This window comes from Pelophylax lessonae (genome assembly GCF_965119305.1).
Source record: "Pelophylax lessonae genome assembly, chromosome: 2".
Taxonomy (NCBI): domain Eukaryota; kingdom Metazoa; phylum Chordata; class Amphibia; order Anura; family Ranidae; genus Pelophylax; species Pelophylax lessonae.
In genome coordinates, this window is record NC_138769.1 from 158,168,834 (window position 1) to 158,185,587 (window position 16,754).

The window sequence follows — 16,754 nt, forward strand, 5'->3', positions numbered from 1 at the left end:
GGTTTTCTAACATGTTGGTGTTATATCTTTCACTTCAATATTGTAAGTTGCACTAGTAAATACAGCTAGATAAAACACAATCTGTGTCTGTCTTCATTTCAGGCTGCAAAGCAACAAAATGTGTTTATTTTAAAAGGGGCATGGGGCATTATTTTCTATACCCACTGTATAACTGTATTACATATGGAACTAATGTTTATTAGATACACCTATTGCTCGTTGAGCAGTATTTACTTTGTGTTTCAGAATGAGTTCTAAATTCTGTATTACATTAGAAGATGTGCAGGAAGCTTACAAAAGAATCCAGGATTTGATTCATGTAACGCCAGTCATGGTCTGCTCCAGCCTTGATTCACTCGCTGCACGTAAGCTGTTCTTTAAATGTGAACTGCTACAGAAGACTGGATCTTTCAAGGTGAGTAAGAACATAAACGTTTGGGTTGACAGACCCTTCTTAAATTACCCAAAAATGGAAAAACAGACATATATTTTAATCTTAAAATAATCCATGTTTTTTCATTGGAAATGATAGAGACTATTAAAACGGAGTCCCAATTAATAGCTTAAATGCATTGCTTTATGCAACCTACCATACATTAGGGTGTGTCTACCGGCACAGGTCAAATCTCAGTTTAAACTGCTCTAAGAATGCATGTAACGTGTCTCCTATCACAGATATATAAAGTAGTAGTAAAGTAGTGAGTGTACAGCTTGTATTAGTGTATATTTGCTGTTCCCTCAAAATAACTTAACACACAGCCATTATTGTCTAAACCGCTGGCAACAAAAGTGAGTACACCACTAAGTGAAAATGTCCAAATTGGGCCCAATTAGTCATTTTCCCTCGCCGGTGTCATGTGGCTCGTTAGTGTTACAAGGTCTCAGGTGTGAATGGGGTGTGTTAAATTTGGTGTTCTCGCTCTCATACTGGTCACTGGAAGTTCAGCATGGCACCACATGGCAAAGAACTCTCTAAAGTAGGGGTCTTCAAACTATATCCAGTTGTTCAGGAACTACAATTCCCATCATGCCTAGTCATAGCTGTGAATGTCAGAGTTTTACAATGCCTCATGGGATGTGTAGTTCCGCAAAAGCTGGAGGGCCGTAGTTTGAGGATCCCTGCTCTAAAGGATCTGAAAAAAAGAATTGTTGCTCTACATAAAAATGGCCTAGGCTATAAGAAGATTACCAAGACCCTGAAACTGAGCTGCAGCACGGTGGCCAAGACCATACAGTGGATTAACAGGACAGGTTCCACTCCGAACAGGCCTTGCCATGGTTGACCAGAGATTCGGTGCACGTGCTCAGTGTCATATCCAGAGGTTATCTTTGGGAAATAGATGTAGGAGTGCTGCCAGCATTGTGAAGCTCTGGTGAATTCCATGCCCAAGAGGGTTAATGAAGTGCTGGAAAATAATGGTGGCCACACATAATATTGACACTTTGGGCCCAATTTGGACATTTCCACTTAGGGGTGTACTCACTTTTGTTGCCAGCGGTTTAGACAATAATGGCTGTGTGTTGAGTTATTTTGAGGGGACAGCAAATTTACACTGTTATACAAGCTGTTCACTCACTACTTTACATTGTAGCAAAGTGTCATTTCTTCAGTGTTGTCACATGAAAAGATATAATAAAATATTTACAAAAATGTGAGGGGTGTACTTATTTTTGTGAGATAATGTATATAATCTATCAGGTGCTAAAGGGGTGTGCCTACATGTTTAACACTAGAAATTCTGGATTAATTTCTAGCATACTTTGCAATGAAAAACAGGGATTTTTTTTCCAATTATTGCAATCCATGTTTAACCACTTGCCAACAGTATCTATACTGCGGGCAGTGGCTTTCCTGCAGGAAATCACAAACCTGTATGTGATTTCGCTCTTCCGGGTCTGTGGCACGCATGCGCGTCACGGGCGACCAGCTCCCCCTGTGATTGGACACAGCAGAAGCCAATCAGCTGGTCTGGCAAACCTGATGTCCGCTGGCACCCACAGAGCGTTCCCAAGAGAGGCAGAACAGCGGTCTGCCTATGTAAACAAGGCAGATCGCCGTTTTCGGACGAGGAAAGACAGAGATCTTGTGTTTATGCTAAGCAGGAACACGGATCTCTGTCTTCTCGCAGTTAAAGCATCCCTCACAGAGTTAGAAAGCACTCCCTAGGGACACCCTTTGATCGCCCCTGATATTAACCCCTTCCCAACCAGTGTCATTTGTACAGTAACAGTGCATATTTCTTTAGCACTGATCACTGTATTAGTGTCACTGGTCCCCAAAAAAGTGTCACTTAGTGTCTGATTCGTCCGCTGTAATGTTGCAGTCCTGCTATAAGTTGCTGGTCGCCACAATTACTAGTAAAAAAAATAACTAAAATTCCATAAAAATATCCAATTTTTTTTACCAAAAATATGTAGCAGAATACATATTGGTCTAAATTGATGAAGACATTTTTATTTATTACATTTTTTTTATTAGATGTATTTTATAACAAAGTGTGTGTGTGTGTGTGTGTATATATATATATATATATATATATATATATATATATATATATATATGTGTGCATGTTATGTAAAGTAAATAAATGTGTGTGTGTGTATATATATATATATATATATATATATATATATATCCAGGGCTGCTGTTAGAAATTATGGGGCCCCGTACAGCCTACCAGACGGGGCCCCTCCAACCACGCCCTTGACCCCACCCCTGTCCCCGCCCCTGATCCCGTCTGGAAACAAAATGCAGGTTTGTTGCGGTTTACACATGCGTGCAGGGCCAATGTGTGCGTTTGCAATTGCGCCTAAGCACCAAAGAGCAGGGGCAGTTTAATTTTTAATTGTATTTTTTATTTATTTTTAATTGTATTTACATTAGAAATGTAAAAAAAAAATCACTCTGTATCTTTAATTTTTTTTTTCTTTCTTTTTTTGCTTTTACAAGGAATAAAAATCATCCGTTGTGATAGCATGGGCCATAACAGGTCCTCTTTTTTGAGAGATGACCCCATATCTGTCCTCTGGCCTCCAAAGCATCCGATTAAACCAAGATGGATTTGATCAGATGCTTGTTCAAGCCGGTAATGGCTTGTTTACCTCAGACCGAAACCGGAAGCGAAATCCTTGTCGCTTCGGGTTTCTGACATCACACAGTGGGCGGAACGCCATCCATCCCTCTCACTGTGTCACAGGAATCGAATGCTATTAGTCACATCTTAAAGGCAGGGGTGGGACACCCTTCCACTGCCTGTAAAAGTAATCCAGGGGCTTCTTAGCTACTAGGATTACATTTACTTTGTGCAGAATTTCTGGGGCTAACAAATGATCTCTCCATCATTGCTGCAGTGATAACCCAAATATTACCTTTCCAATCTAGTGACGTACTGATACGTCGATGGACAGGAAGTGGTTAAAGGGGATTGGTTTGGGGTGGTAAAAATGCAGCTCCACTGCACGTTTACTGCTCCCCCAACTGAAGTGTAATGAAGCATCTCACGGTCTTATGATCATTAGCATTACAAAAATCATCAGAAATCATCACAGGCAGCACAGTAAGCTTGTGCTCTATCATGGCTCTATGTCACATGGCTGCTTGCTGACTGTGTTAACTTATGGCTGTACTTATGGCTGTACTGAGTGTTACAGACTATAACCCAGCATAGCTATACAAAGTTAGCACCCTCAGCAGCCATGTGACACAGAGCCATGTTAAAGCATCAGCCTGTGCCTGTGATGATTGTTGTAATGCTAATGACATGCTAAATAACCTGCTGTGCTGGGAGATACACAGGAGGACTCAGTGAGGATTCTGTGCTCTATTATTCACTCACTGTGTCCAGAGCAGCCACGATCTTCAGATGCTTCCTGTCAGCCTCCTCACATCTCAGCAAGTGAGAACTGGAGGCGGGCACTGGATGGAGAATCAGAGTATCACTCCGCCGGCTGGGACTGCAGGGAGTAGCAGGGCAGCATTGTGTACATGCACCCCCGAAAATGAAGAAATAGTCCATTTTCTGTGCGCACCTGGGCCCCTCTGTTGACCTAAAGGAGCCCAAGAAAATGGCATAACCCCGCTCCATAAACAAGTAGGAGCGGGATAGAAGTTTAGCAAGCCAGTTTTTTTTATTTTTTTATTGAATGCAGCAAAAAACTGTAATGCTGCCCGGGCCCCACAGTGTTGCTGATAGGACCGGGCCCGGTACAACAGGGCTGGTTGTACTGCCCTATCAGCGGCCCTGTATATATTAGTATATATATCTTTTGTTTTTTCAAAATGGTCAGTCTTTTATTATAAAAACCGCAGGGGTGATCAACTACCACCAAAAGAAAACTCTATTTGTGGGGAAAAAAAGGACATCAATTTTATTTGCGTCGCACGACCGTGCAACTGTCAGTTAAAGCAATGTAGTGTTTTATCGCAAAAAATGGCCTGGTCATGAAGGGGAGTAAACCTTACGAAGCTGAATTAGTTAAGCTGGTCAACTGCTTCAAAAGGATTACTTTGATGCAGTTGGCCAGCTTAAACATGTACTGCAATATGTGTGAACTAAAAATCCCTGTTTTTCATTGCAAAGTTTGCTAGAAAGGATATATAGAAGCGTGCAGAGGGTTTATCCAAAATTTCTAGATACAACAGTAGACCCACCCATTTTCAGCACTGGTTTTCAGTACAGTATGTAAGAGTGGTCACTCAGGAGTTTTGTACTTCAGTACTGGGCCTTTAAAATCTCACAGAACAAAGAAATATCGATTAGTATTGTACAGATTTTCTTTTTTTGTTTCTGTGACGTAAAGTCTTTATAATTTCACATAAACATGTTGATGTTTCAGATTCGGGGTGCATTAAATGCAGTGCAGAGTCTACCATCAGACACATGTAAAGCAGTTGTGACTCATAGCAGTGGCAATCATGGACAGGCATTGGCATTAGCAGCAAAAATGATGGGTAAGTCCTTAGAGTAAGATAATAATGCAAGGCCTACAGTATATTAACTGTGTGTTGTATCTTAGGCATTCCAGCACATGTGGTGGTGCCTCGGACAGCTGCATCATGCAAGAAAGCTGCAATCTCTGGTTACGGTGCTGTAATAGTGGAATGTGATCCTACAGATGAGGTAAGAAGTAGATTTTTTTTTCATATACAGTCAGGCCTGATTAACGAGTACACATCACATTTTTTATCAATATAGTACAGTATATTTATGTTAAAGGAAAGTGACTTACCTGTAAATGTAATATCTTTAAGCATAGTACAGGACAATTCTGAATATTCATAGACTTTGGATGACTGATACCTTCAAGTGATTGGACACTAGCAAGGTTTTGAGGACACGCCCCCTTTAGCCCTGAATGTTCATAGACCCTGGGACGTCCTCAAGCAATGAATGAGGAGGGTGGGCAACAACTAGGCAAACAAACTGTGACTGCAGGCCCAACAAAAAAATGCCCAGTTAACGCTATTAGAAAATCACACGAACGATCATTTCTTGAAACTGAGGGTGGTACTAATTGAACGACAAAGCCTTTTTTTTTTTGGTAATTTTTCTGATCAAGCACGGTCCTTCGGATCCAAATTTTTTCTAGTATTAAAACCGTGTTTGTAATCCTAAAAAAAATTAAAAAAAAGCATGTACTGTTCCCTTATAAAAAAGTAATGTATCAGCACTGCTCGGTGTAATATATTTTTTAAATTATCAAAGGGTATCTCAACCACACTATTAATATACTGTGCTAATAAATAATAAATAATGTGCTAGTGTTAAATTAACTCATAAGTAACTTTCATAAATTCATATCAAAAACAATACATCTCAAATTCATATAAATGTGCTGCACAAAACAAGTGCAATATATAATTAAAGTGCTTCAGTGATTATGATTAAATAAATTATAAGAAGTATATCATAATATATAAAAAATTCATATAATATTCAAAAGTGCTGAGTGTCAGTCTTTGTGCAAAAAAATCCACACAAAAAAATGCTCAGTGCTTGCTTAATCAGGATGCGATATCCAAAGTGCCGGTGCTCTCAAAGTGTAAGTAGGTGCTCCCCTCTCAGTCCCCTACTCACCAGACATTAGTCTTATATAAGCCTTAAGGATTAATCCTCACTGATTTAGGAGCAGCGGAAATCCCCAAACAACGATATGTATACCGGAGCACTCTGCAACTCGCACCATCCAGGATCAATTATCCATGAACGTGTATCATAGAAAAAGAATAACAATCATCGTGCAGTAATTCAAGACTCTTTATTCACACGCTTTAAAAGAAATACACTTACAGTGTTGCAGTTATAAAACAGCCTTCACATTTCCTGCGGGATGCCAAAAAATGGCCGTGCGTTCCACCTGCATGTACGGGAACCCGGAAGTTGCGTAGTACGTAAGTCAGACGGCTTGACGCGTTTCGCTCCGCCAATCAGAGCATTTTCAAAAGCAAAAAAAAAAAAAGGATGTACTGTTCCCTTTATAGAAGGTTGAGACAAAGAAAATACCCCCAATTGTTTGGGACTATAAATGCCACTGAACACTGAAAGGAATATACACCAGAGTATTAAAAAGAATCAATTTTTATTTATACACAAAAAGAAAAATGAGTTGTACAATAAATGCATATTCCAACAAGGATTGACTGGATATACATCAAAATTTTAAAATTGCATGCAAGAAACAGACCATCCTCATCACAGAAGACTCCTAGGTACAGCTGGTGGAGAGAACCAGACAGGACCCTACGCGTTTTGGGTATAAAACCCTTCTTCAGGGGTCAACCAGAGTTCAAAACACTAAGTGTGCCTATAAGTAAATTTTCTTTTAGTGTTTATATAAGTACAGGTATACTCGAAGAAAACATATTTTCATATGAAATAGCATAATTATTGAGTAGTAGTACCTACCAGGGGGAGTCTACGTATGGAGAGAGATGGCCTGTTAATTAAAACGGTAAGTATACCGAAAGAGGAATACCGAGTCTCCCATAGACATAGTTCACTGGGTAAGAAAATGATGAAAAAGAGGCTGGCATGCGCCTAGGGTGCCTATGGGCGCCACAGTGATCCACTTGGTCCGAAGGAATCCCTACATATATGTATGGGTACCTAGGATGAGCAGATTTAGACAATAGGAGTATTCAATGTTAGGGTATAAGGGAGTGGAAAAGAGAAAAAGGAGTAGGACATATACCATACCTGTTATAGATGAGTATTTAGCGTGGCTAGAGATCAACAAAGTAAGGTAGGAGTGTCCATCCACTACATGGAGTATTCCAAGGATGGGGGTCTAGTATGTGGAAAAAGGGGGGAATTCTTACTAATCATAAAGTTATATAATGATCTAGTGAGGTAAAGCCATAAAAGGCAAAGAAGGTACCCAGCACCATGTATTTGGAAGATTAAAAAGAGTTGTAAACCCAAAATATGGGGAATACAGCATGGAAAGGTGTGTAAAGTGCAGAAGAACGGACTAGAGACTTATACCTATGGAATAGTAAAATGAGGATAGGTGAAACTCTGTTGGTTTGTGTTCCTATTGGCCTCATACATAATTCATAAATGCAGTGACAAGGAAAAGTTGGCTGCTCATGTCAAAGTATTATTTAATGTGAACCCTTTAGTGGGTAGTAGAAAGGTTATATGCTCGTTTATAACAATATATTCATGCCTTAGAGGATCACAACCAACAAAGAATATAAGGTTCGCTATGTTCAGATTGGGGTGATATGATCCAATATTTATTTCCCCCCTTATAGCAGGTTAAACATCACAGTGCTCGTGCTGTCTAACCTGCCCCTCTGGAAGCTGTAAAAAGACCTGGCTAATCCTACCAGTTTCTGTCCTCCCCCCCTGTAAACTGACGACTGTTTATCATGACTGCTGAGTCCTGACACTGTGGCCAGTTTACATGCCTCCATCATCCGCAGCCCTCCTCTCTACTCCTCTGTCCTCTCCCCCCTCCCTGCTTGTCAGCTCGCGAATCTGTGTCTCTGTCCCCCCCCCCCCCCTCTGCGGTCAGTAAAATACTAAAATTTAAAAAAAAAAATGATGCCAGCCCCTCTTTGCACGGTGTACTTGTTCGTTATAAACAAAGCTTCTAAATACCCTTTTGTGATGTATCTTAAGGCCGGTCACATGACTCTGGACTGTTCTAACAACTCCGATCCAGGGCTACAGTGGGAGGAGCTGAGCGGCCACTTCGGCGGTCAAATGACTCCTGGCTGACGTCAGAGGGAGAGCTCAGCTCCTCCTGCTGTAGCCCTGGATTGCAGTATTAGAGGGGCCAGGAGTCACGTGACCGACCTAAAGATACTTCACAAAAAGTTATTTAGGAGCTTCCATTTTAACAAACAATTACACAGTGCAGGATGACCGCTTAAAATAGGGGGGCTGGCAGAAAATCTTAATGTAGGGTTATAAACCCTTTAAATGAAAACCGTTAGTTCTGTTTACGTACAAGAAAAATTTTGGAGTTTGTCCCTTAGGAAATTTTCATTTGAAAAGTCTGAATCGGATGTAGAAAGTTGTGTACACACTATACAAAAATCCAACGATCGTGCCTCGTATGGAATTTTTCTTCTGATTTTCTCATAGTGTGTACCCAACTTCAGAGTGCTGAAGTCTGCATCCACAGAACACAGGCGAACATCCATCTGGTAGAATTTTGAAAAGGTATGAACAGCAGTCAAGCTTACGAAGCAGGCCAACAGAGGCTTGAAGTTGGATTATCCAAGAAACACCCTCTGACCTGACCTGGTGAAGTGAGCATGTAAAAAAGCAGGAGGAATTTTGTTCTCAAGGGCTCGTTCACACAGTGCGGTGACTAGTGTTTTTCTGCACTGGATGAAAGAAGCTAGTCACCACTGGGGCATATAGAAAACAATTGTTTTCTATGTGCCCTATTCGCACTGCAGCCCAGACACACAGCACACAGGTAGGCATCGCACTGGTGTGTGGGGACATGAATGAAGTGTCACTTTATGCACTTCATAAAAATGTCTCTCTCCGTTTGTAAGTCAGATGTTTGTAACCTGGGGACCGCCTGTAAACAGTTTTAAATATCAGTCAATATTGGCACAGAACCTTCAGGCTTCTGCTAGAAAGTTGAACATGAAGAGGAAAACTTCATCTTTCAGCATGACAACGACCCAACGCATACATCCAAATCAACAAAGGAATGGCTTCACCAAGATTACCCCTTGGAGCCTAATGTCTCCTACACCATCATCGATTATTGTCCGGGAATTTTCGGCCAACGTCCGATCGGCCGATTGTCGGCTTGTTAGTATGATGCTTCCGACAACCGATTCCGACTTTTCTGCCGAAAAAAATCTGGTGTGCAGGCTATAAAATTTTTGTTGGCTATCAACACAACGGCCGATTTTCCGTCAGTCAGTACAGATTTCGGCAGACATAAATCTGATGAGCAAGACTGGGCATGCTCAGAGAAGAAAAAACACACGGAAAGTAAACCAGCACATGACATCACTTCTGAAGTAGATTTTTGTTGGCCGAGAAAATTCGTTGTGCAGTCTAGGCACATTCCAACCAACAAAACACCACTCTGGACAAAAGTCGGACGATCGGTCGGCCGATAATCGTTGCGTGTGTACGAGGCATAAGCCTTTTTCGGACATATTTTGTTTACAATTTAAAATCATTTTTTTTGCTAGAAAATTACTTGTATACATAATATAATTTTTTTTTTTTTTTTTAAGCAGAGACCCTAGAGAATATTCAGAATATAGAAATTCAATATTTATGTCACGCGGTATTAGCGCAGTGGTCTTTCAAATGCAATTTTTTGGGAAGAAATACACTTTCATGAATAAAAAAAAAAAACAAAACAAAAAACAGTAAAGTTAGCCCAATCTTTTTGTATAATGTAAAAGATGTTAGGCCAATTAAATAGATACGACACATGTCATGCTTTAAAACTGTGCACACTTTTGGAATGGTGACAAACTTTGGTACTTACAAATCTCCATAGGCGACGCTTTAAAAATGTTAACGGTTACCTGTTTAGAGTTACAGAGGAGGTCTTATATTGATAATTGCTAATATTGTAGCTCTCGCTCTAACGATCGCAGCGATACCTCACATGTGTGGTTTGAACACAGTTTACATGTGCAGGCACGGCTTGCGTATGCGTTCACCTCTGCGCGTCAGCACAGAGGGACTGGGCACTTTAAATTTTTTTTGTTTTTTTTTTACATTGTCCATTTAAAAAAAAAAAATTTTTGATCACTCTTATTGCTGTCACAAGGAAAGTAAAGATCCCTTGTGACAGTAATAGGCAGTGACAAATACTCTTTATGGAGGGATCTGGCCCCAAATTCCTCCTTTGCACTTAAAAAGCATTCAAAACCCTAAGTTTGGCTGTTTTAAATGTGGTCTTTTTTTTTAAACTGGTGCCTTTAAGGCTTCAGTACCCGGAAGTGATGTCATGACATCACTTCCGTGCTTTTATATTGGAGACCCGGTCAAAGCCAATCTGTCTTTTTTCGGGTTTTCGGCCAGCCGGCGGATGTGCCGGCCGGTCGCTCGGGTCTCAGCCATGTCGGTGGCCAATACAAGAAAGCCGGCCGTCGGCTCTAAACAACGGTACCGGGTTTATGCCTCTAGCTGCAGGCATCACCCCGGTACAACCCCCTGAACCCGAGGCCACATATTTGCGTTTCCTCAGCCTGTAGAGGGTAAAGTTTTGGAATGGCCCAGCAAGAGCCCGGACCTGAATCCAACTGAAAATCTGTGGGGTGATCTGAAGAGGGCTGTGCGCAGGAGATGCCCTCGCAATCTGATAGATTTGACGTGTTTTTGCAAAGAAGAGTGGGCAAATATTGCCAGGTCAAGATGTGCCAAGCTGATAGACTCCTACCCAAAAAGACTGAGTGCTGTAATAAAATCAAAAGGCGCTTCAACAAAATATTAGTTTAAGGGTGTGCACACTTATGCAACCATATTATTTCAGGTTTTTATTTTTACTTCCCTCCACCTAAAAGATTTTAGTTTGTTGTTCAACTGAGTTGTTTAGTTTATAGGAGGAAAAAGTTCTGAAAGGATTTATCTTTGTCTCATTTTTTACATCACAGAAACCTGACATTTTAACAGGGTTGTGTAGACTTTTTATACCCACTGTACCTAGTTCTCCAGGGCCATTTTTGGGCAATAAGAATTACCAGTTTCTTCACTTATTCTTTTTTTTTTTTTTGGAGCAGGCAAAATTTATACTGGTGAAAAGGCATATATTAGCCTGAACTGAGACCAGAAAGTTTATAAAAAAAAAAAAAGCATCCAATGGCAGTGCTAAAGGATCCTTGGTCCTGGCCCCAAACAGAGGCATCTTGTTAAATCTACAGGCCTAGATATCCACATCCAGAGTCTGGTGAAGATCCTATTCCTCTTGGTCCAGGCATTGACTGCTGAAGTAATTCTACTTTTAGTTGTCCACTCCTGGGATGTGGACAGCAGAGTGAACAATGTTTCCCCATTCATGAGAAGATCTGGCTTGCTTTCTTCAGGTCTGAATGAATCCTGGTGCCCTCTTGGTGACTGAGGAAGGCCACACCTGTGGTGTTGTCTAATTGCACCCTGATTGGATGTCTTGGCAGAAGGGGGTGTGGGGTCCAGTGGTGCAGAGCCATCCTTATCGCTCTGAGCTCTAGGATATTGATAGGAAGCTTAGCTTCCTCTGGTGGCCATCTTCCCTGAACTCTGAGGGATTGGAGCACTCACCCAGCTTGAAAGACTGGCCCCACCGAAGACACAGCTCCCAGGAATGTGTACGGCAGAGAGGGCTGGAACAAACCATTCTGCCCACCTTAGAATGCCAGCTACCTCCAGCGCCACCAGGACACTTCTTGTGCCCCCTTGATGATTGACATAAGCCACAGGCGTGGCATTGTCTAATTGAATGCGCACTCGACAACTCTGAAGACAATCCGTCCAATTATCCAGACACAGTTTGATCACTCGGAGTTCCAAGACATTGACCGGTAGTATGGACTCTTCCAGCATCCAGATCCGCTGAGCAGAATGCTTGCCGAGGACGCCTCCCCAGCCAGACAGGCTGGCATCCGTGGTGACCACTGTCCAATACAAGGGGAGGAAGGATTTTCCCAGCCGAAGCGCCGGAGAACGAAGCCATCATATCAAGGACTCCCTCGTTCACTGACTCAGCCGGATCTGATTTTCCAGAGACTGGGGAGTCTTATCCCATTTGGTCAGAATCTCCCTTTGCAGGGACCTCACATGGAACTGTGCAAACGGAACCGCCTTGAAGGTAGCACCCGCATGCAAGTCCGGAGGGACAACCATCTGTTGGACAGCAGGAGGCGAATTGCAGCCTGCAATTTTTGGAGTTTGTCCAGTGGAGGGAGCACTCTGGCTAAGGCGAGTCCAGAGTCAAGCCCAGATAGTCCAGCTTTGTGGACGGAACCAGAGCAGACTTCTGAAAGTTCAGAATCCAGCTGAACTCCCGCAGAGTTCATATTGTGATCTCCAGGTTGTCCACCAGAGCAGAGGGAGATCGGCCAAGTAGCCCAGTACCACGATCCTCCATTGGCATAGCAAGGCTAGCACCGGGGGTAACACTTTTGTGAAGACCTGAGGAGCAGAGGCGAGACCAAAGGGTAACGCCACAAACTGATCATGCACCACTCCCACAGCAAAGCGGAGAAAACGCTGGTGACTGGCACATATTGGAATGTGAGGGTAGGCATCCTTGATATCAATATAGGTGAGGAAATCCCCCTGACGTAGGGATGCCACCACCGTTCGAATGGACTCCATTCTGAACTCCTGCACCCGCACAAAGCAGTTTAGCGTCTTATCATGCGCGGTCATAGACGTGGAGGAATCATCCTCACTATCAGTGGATTCCAGGAGCATGGTTGCAGACCCAGCAAGGTGACCGACGTCCTCAGCGGCCAAATTAGATTCAGGATCCGATGAGACAGGGGAAGGCGGGGGGCACTTTTTGCTAGCCCATCGCCCGCAAGCCACCTCCACCCAAGACACAGGGGACTCCAGGACCGGTGTCAGTGCATGGATTGATGGTTGGGACCCGGAGGGCCCCGCAGCCTCAGAGAAGGGGATCAGGTGGGGAAATGTGCGCCAAAGACTCCATGAGTCACAAGGGGGACCCCACAAAAAAGTGTAAAACTTTTCTAAGGGACAACCCCCATCGTGCTGACAGCACCACCCGGTCGCCAGCCACAAAGCACCAGTGATCCTCAGCAGAGAGCAAGAGGACTCCACCAGACTCGCCACCTGCAGAGATAAGCACCTGCAGCCACCTGGATAATCTGTACTACATGTGCGGCGATCAGGAAGTAAAATGATCCAGGAGTCAGGACCAGGGGATGAGGAGGGGCTCCCACCTCCGAAATCGCCACCCACAGGGCTCCCCTGTCATGACCACCACTATTTTCAATCGCAAACCACAAGAAAATGGCCACCGGACTACACAAACATTGCCACCGTGTAAAGAACACACAGGCTACAACAAAATGGTGGCCCCATGAGGCATACGAGGACCCAGGATTGGGTGACCAGGCCTCAAGGACAGATTCAGGCAGGCCGGGGGGCCCGGGTAGGAGCCCCTACCAGGTACAACCCCCCCAGTGTCGATCATCCGGTCGCCAGCGATGCATCCCCCCCTGCCCCCACCACCCAGGAAAGTGGCCACACCACCCAAACAGCCCCAGCATATGTGGAAGGGGGGGGAGGGCAGGATGAGGGACTCGGCCAAGGGGGGATGCCTGCAGGAAGGAAGGGAAGCAGGGGGTCTGACCGTCCCAAGGAGCGGCCCACATCCACCCCAAACCCTCCAGGGGAGAGGGCAGCTACTCACCATACCAGGAACCAGGTGGGCACTGCTCCAGACAGAACCCCTCTCGATATCGAAATGGAGGGTCTGTCGGCCAGGATGAAAGCTGCTACTCGGGCCAAGACCTGGTCGTATGCGACCTTGCAAGGCGTTTAAATCGCAGGCCAGCCCCCCGTCCAGTGGGGCTATGTCATGGCCGACCTATCGAGGAGCTGTGGTCTGCGCACTTGCTGGATAGACTGGGGTGACCACTGGATCTAGTCATCCAGCCCGTCGCCCAGTCCGGCAGTTGATTGTACATCTCACAGGAAAAATCCAACAGGAAAGAATTTCCTATCTTAAAAATTTTGCCAGGACCAAAGATCCCAGCAAGGAACTAGGTCCTTACTTCTGACTAGGCAGGAAAAAAAATTGAGTGGCTATAGCAGAGAGAGGAAATATACCCCCTGGGACTGCCCATGGGTGTAGCCAGAATTTTTTCTGCCTAGTGTCCTACTCCTGTAGGGGCAGTATAACCCAATGGTTATGAATACCAGGAGTGGTGTCCTTTTCTGGATTGACTCCTGACTATTTATACCCCAAGGAGCATGGCGGAATGGGGTAGATTCAAGTGCCACAATGCTGAAGCTTTTGTGCCCAGCAGAAGTGTGCATATCAACATTGGCAAGCATACTGCATGAAGCCCTAACATCAGATGCATAAGAGCCTGGGAGTGATAAATCCTCTGCAGCCTTCTCTAACACCGCCTCAATAGTTCTTTAAACTCCCTTTTATGTCTGCATTTTCTAGAGCTAGCATATTGGGATCTGAATAAGGAAGAGATGGTGGAGCTGGAGCAGGAGCCTGGTGTTTTTGAGCCCTGGAGAGTGATGGCTGTATTAAAGTCCAGTGCCCAGAGAGTGAATGCTTGTCAATGTCCAATCATTTTAAATTACTAGCTTGTAACCCAAGGCCTACCTCTGTATCCTATACAGTACGATTAAGTTATATAGCGGAATCCCAAGCCCCAGCCTTTACCCATTCTTTGGTGTTTGGGGGGGGGGGAGGGGGGGGATGGGTGCTCAGCCTGTTTCTTTTAATGCATACCACCACAAATGGGTTGACTGTTAGCTACTGTGATGTCTAGAGAATGTGGTATGATGAAACTCCCCTGATTATGCCAAGGTATTTTCCTGTGCATCTATAAAAAACAAACAGTTGGTGGTTATATAATGGGTTAGCAGAAACAACATAGCTGCAGATAGGGTACATATACAGTGATGACATCCTCTAAGCTCCCAGAGTTTACTCAGCCCACTCGCTATATCAAATATAATGCCTGCTTTGTGAGTAGGTGGTTTTAGGCTGCACGACACCTAACATAGCAGCCCAATTTTTGCAGAACCGATTGACAATATCTGGAGCAGCCAATTATCACTCAATATCCTCCTACACATACCATTTGGCTGTGTTATATTTATACCTAACAGCTGCAGTGTTTTTAATTGGGTAGTATTGGTGCCCTTCACAAGCATTTTTACATCTGACAGTGTGCAAGTGATTAGTCTGTGGCCACCCTTTTTCAAAAAGTCAACCTACCTAAGAATAATAGTTTAAATAATATGCGTTGTGCTGCTTCTGTCCCCAACATAGCATTATTATGATTTGCGCAGAAAAGGATACTCCTACTGCTTCATACATTTATATGTTTCTCAAGTCCCGAACAGTGGTGGCAGCAAAGACTGTAGAGAAGACTGGAGGTATTATGGTGCATCCAAATCAGGATCCAGCTGTCATTGCAGGTCAAGGGACCATTGGACTTGAAGTTCTACAGCAGGTATTGATTAAGAATTGACAGCCCTGCCATGGTCAGTAAATACATTTGTATGCTAACATATGTTATTTGAACTGGCAGGTGCCAGCAGTGGAAGCCTTAGTTGTACCAGTGGGAGGAGGTGGCATGTTGGCAGGAATAGCTGTTGCTGTGAAGGTAAGTTCATGTTCCTAGTTATTTCTACCACAGAATTGTCTTTTAATTATTTAGGAAATAAATTTGATGCTACATAAAACCAAACTTTAGCTCCACAGTAACCCTACCCAGTTTGCATTTAAAGTGGTTGTAAACTTCCCTTTAGCTTTGTATCTATAGGTAAGCCTATAATAAAGGGTTACCTATAGGTACTGTAAATATATCCTACTTGCACCGTTTTAGGAGATATTTACTGTATACTGTGCTGATGTGGTCTGAAAGAACGACCGCTAGTGCAGTTTCTTCAAAGCCATGACTGGCGGCTCCCATGCGCATTAGTGGGAGTGACATCACGTGGCTCCAGCCAATAGCATAGCCAAAGTCCACAGACCCGGAAGGAAGACGGGTGAAGATGGATGCAACCTCCAGCAGGGAACAGTGCGGGCTTTGTTTGCATGTGTCACATAATGTGCTAGTATGCGATGCATATATACGTACAGTGGAGGGGAAGCTGTTAAAGTTGCTTCAGACAAAGGTCCAGAGGCCTGATTTAAAGCCTCTTTTGCTTTTGTGGGGGCAGACATGCAACCTGTAGTTGTGGGTGTATGCGTGTATCCAAGCTCAAAGTTTGGGCTCGTTGGTTATTGAGGGATAAAGACCCTGACTGTGGGGAAAATTAGCTCCAGGGTGGATGCCTTAAATGGCTCCATCAAACAACTCTGCTGTCTGGGCAGTGCACATGCAGAGGATCCTATGGCTAATGTGTTGGACAGCCGAGTTACCTTGTAAGAAGCAGGTTGGACACTTAATTTTTCAAGGGGAATTTTTGTTCAGTCTTGCTCTGGATGACTACATCCAAAAGGTAACTGTGTGCAAGAGTACCCTTGTAACTACTTGAAAAGAAGTCTGAGCCTGTGGCACAAAAACTTTTGTCACTCCTAGTTCCAAAACCCATTCTTTTCACCAACCACAAGCC

General features: G+C 43.6%; 1 protein-coding gene across 1 annotated transcript in view; it reads left to right on the forward strand.

Moving 5' to 3' along the window:
• Positions 1-247: 247 nt before the first annotated feature.
• SRR (serine racemase) overlaps positions 248-16,754 on the forward strand; it is a gene marked incomplete at its 5' end in the record, with an annotated part of 38,102 nt that continues 21,595 nt past the window's right edge. Inside the window, 5 exons of the mRNA XM_082244313.1 lie at positions 248-415; positions 4,837-4,951; positions 5,017-5,120; positions 15,527-15,646; positions 15,725-15,799. Of these exons, the coding sequence (XP_082100439.1) occupies positions 248-415; positions 4,837-4,951; positions 5,017-5,120; positions 15,527-15,646; positions 15,725-15,799 (582 nt within the window). The remainder of the gene's footprint in view (positions 416-4,836; positions 4,952-5,016; positions 5,121-15,526; positions 15,647-15,724; positions 15,800-16,754) is intronic.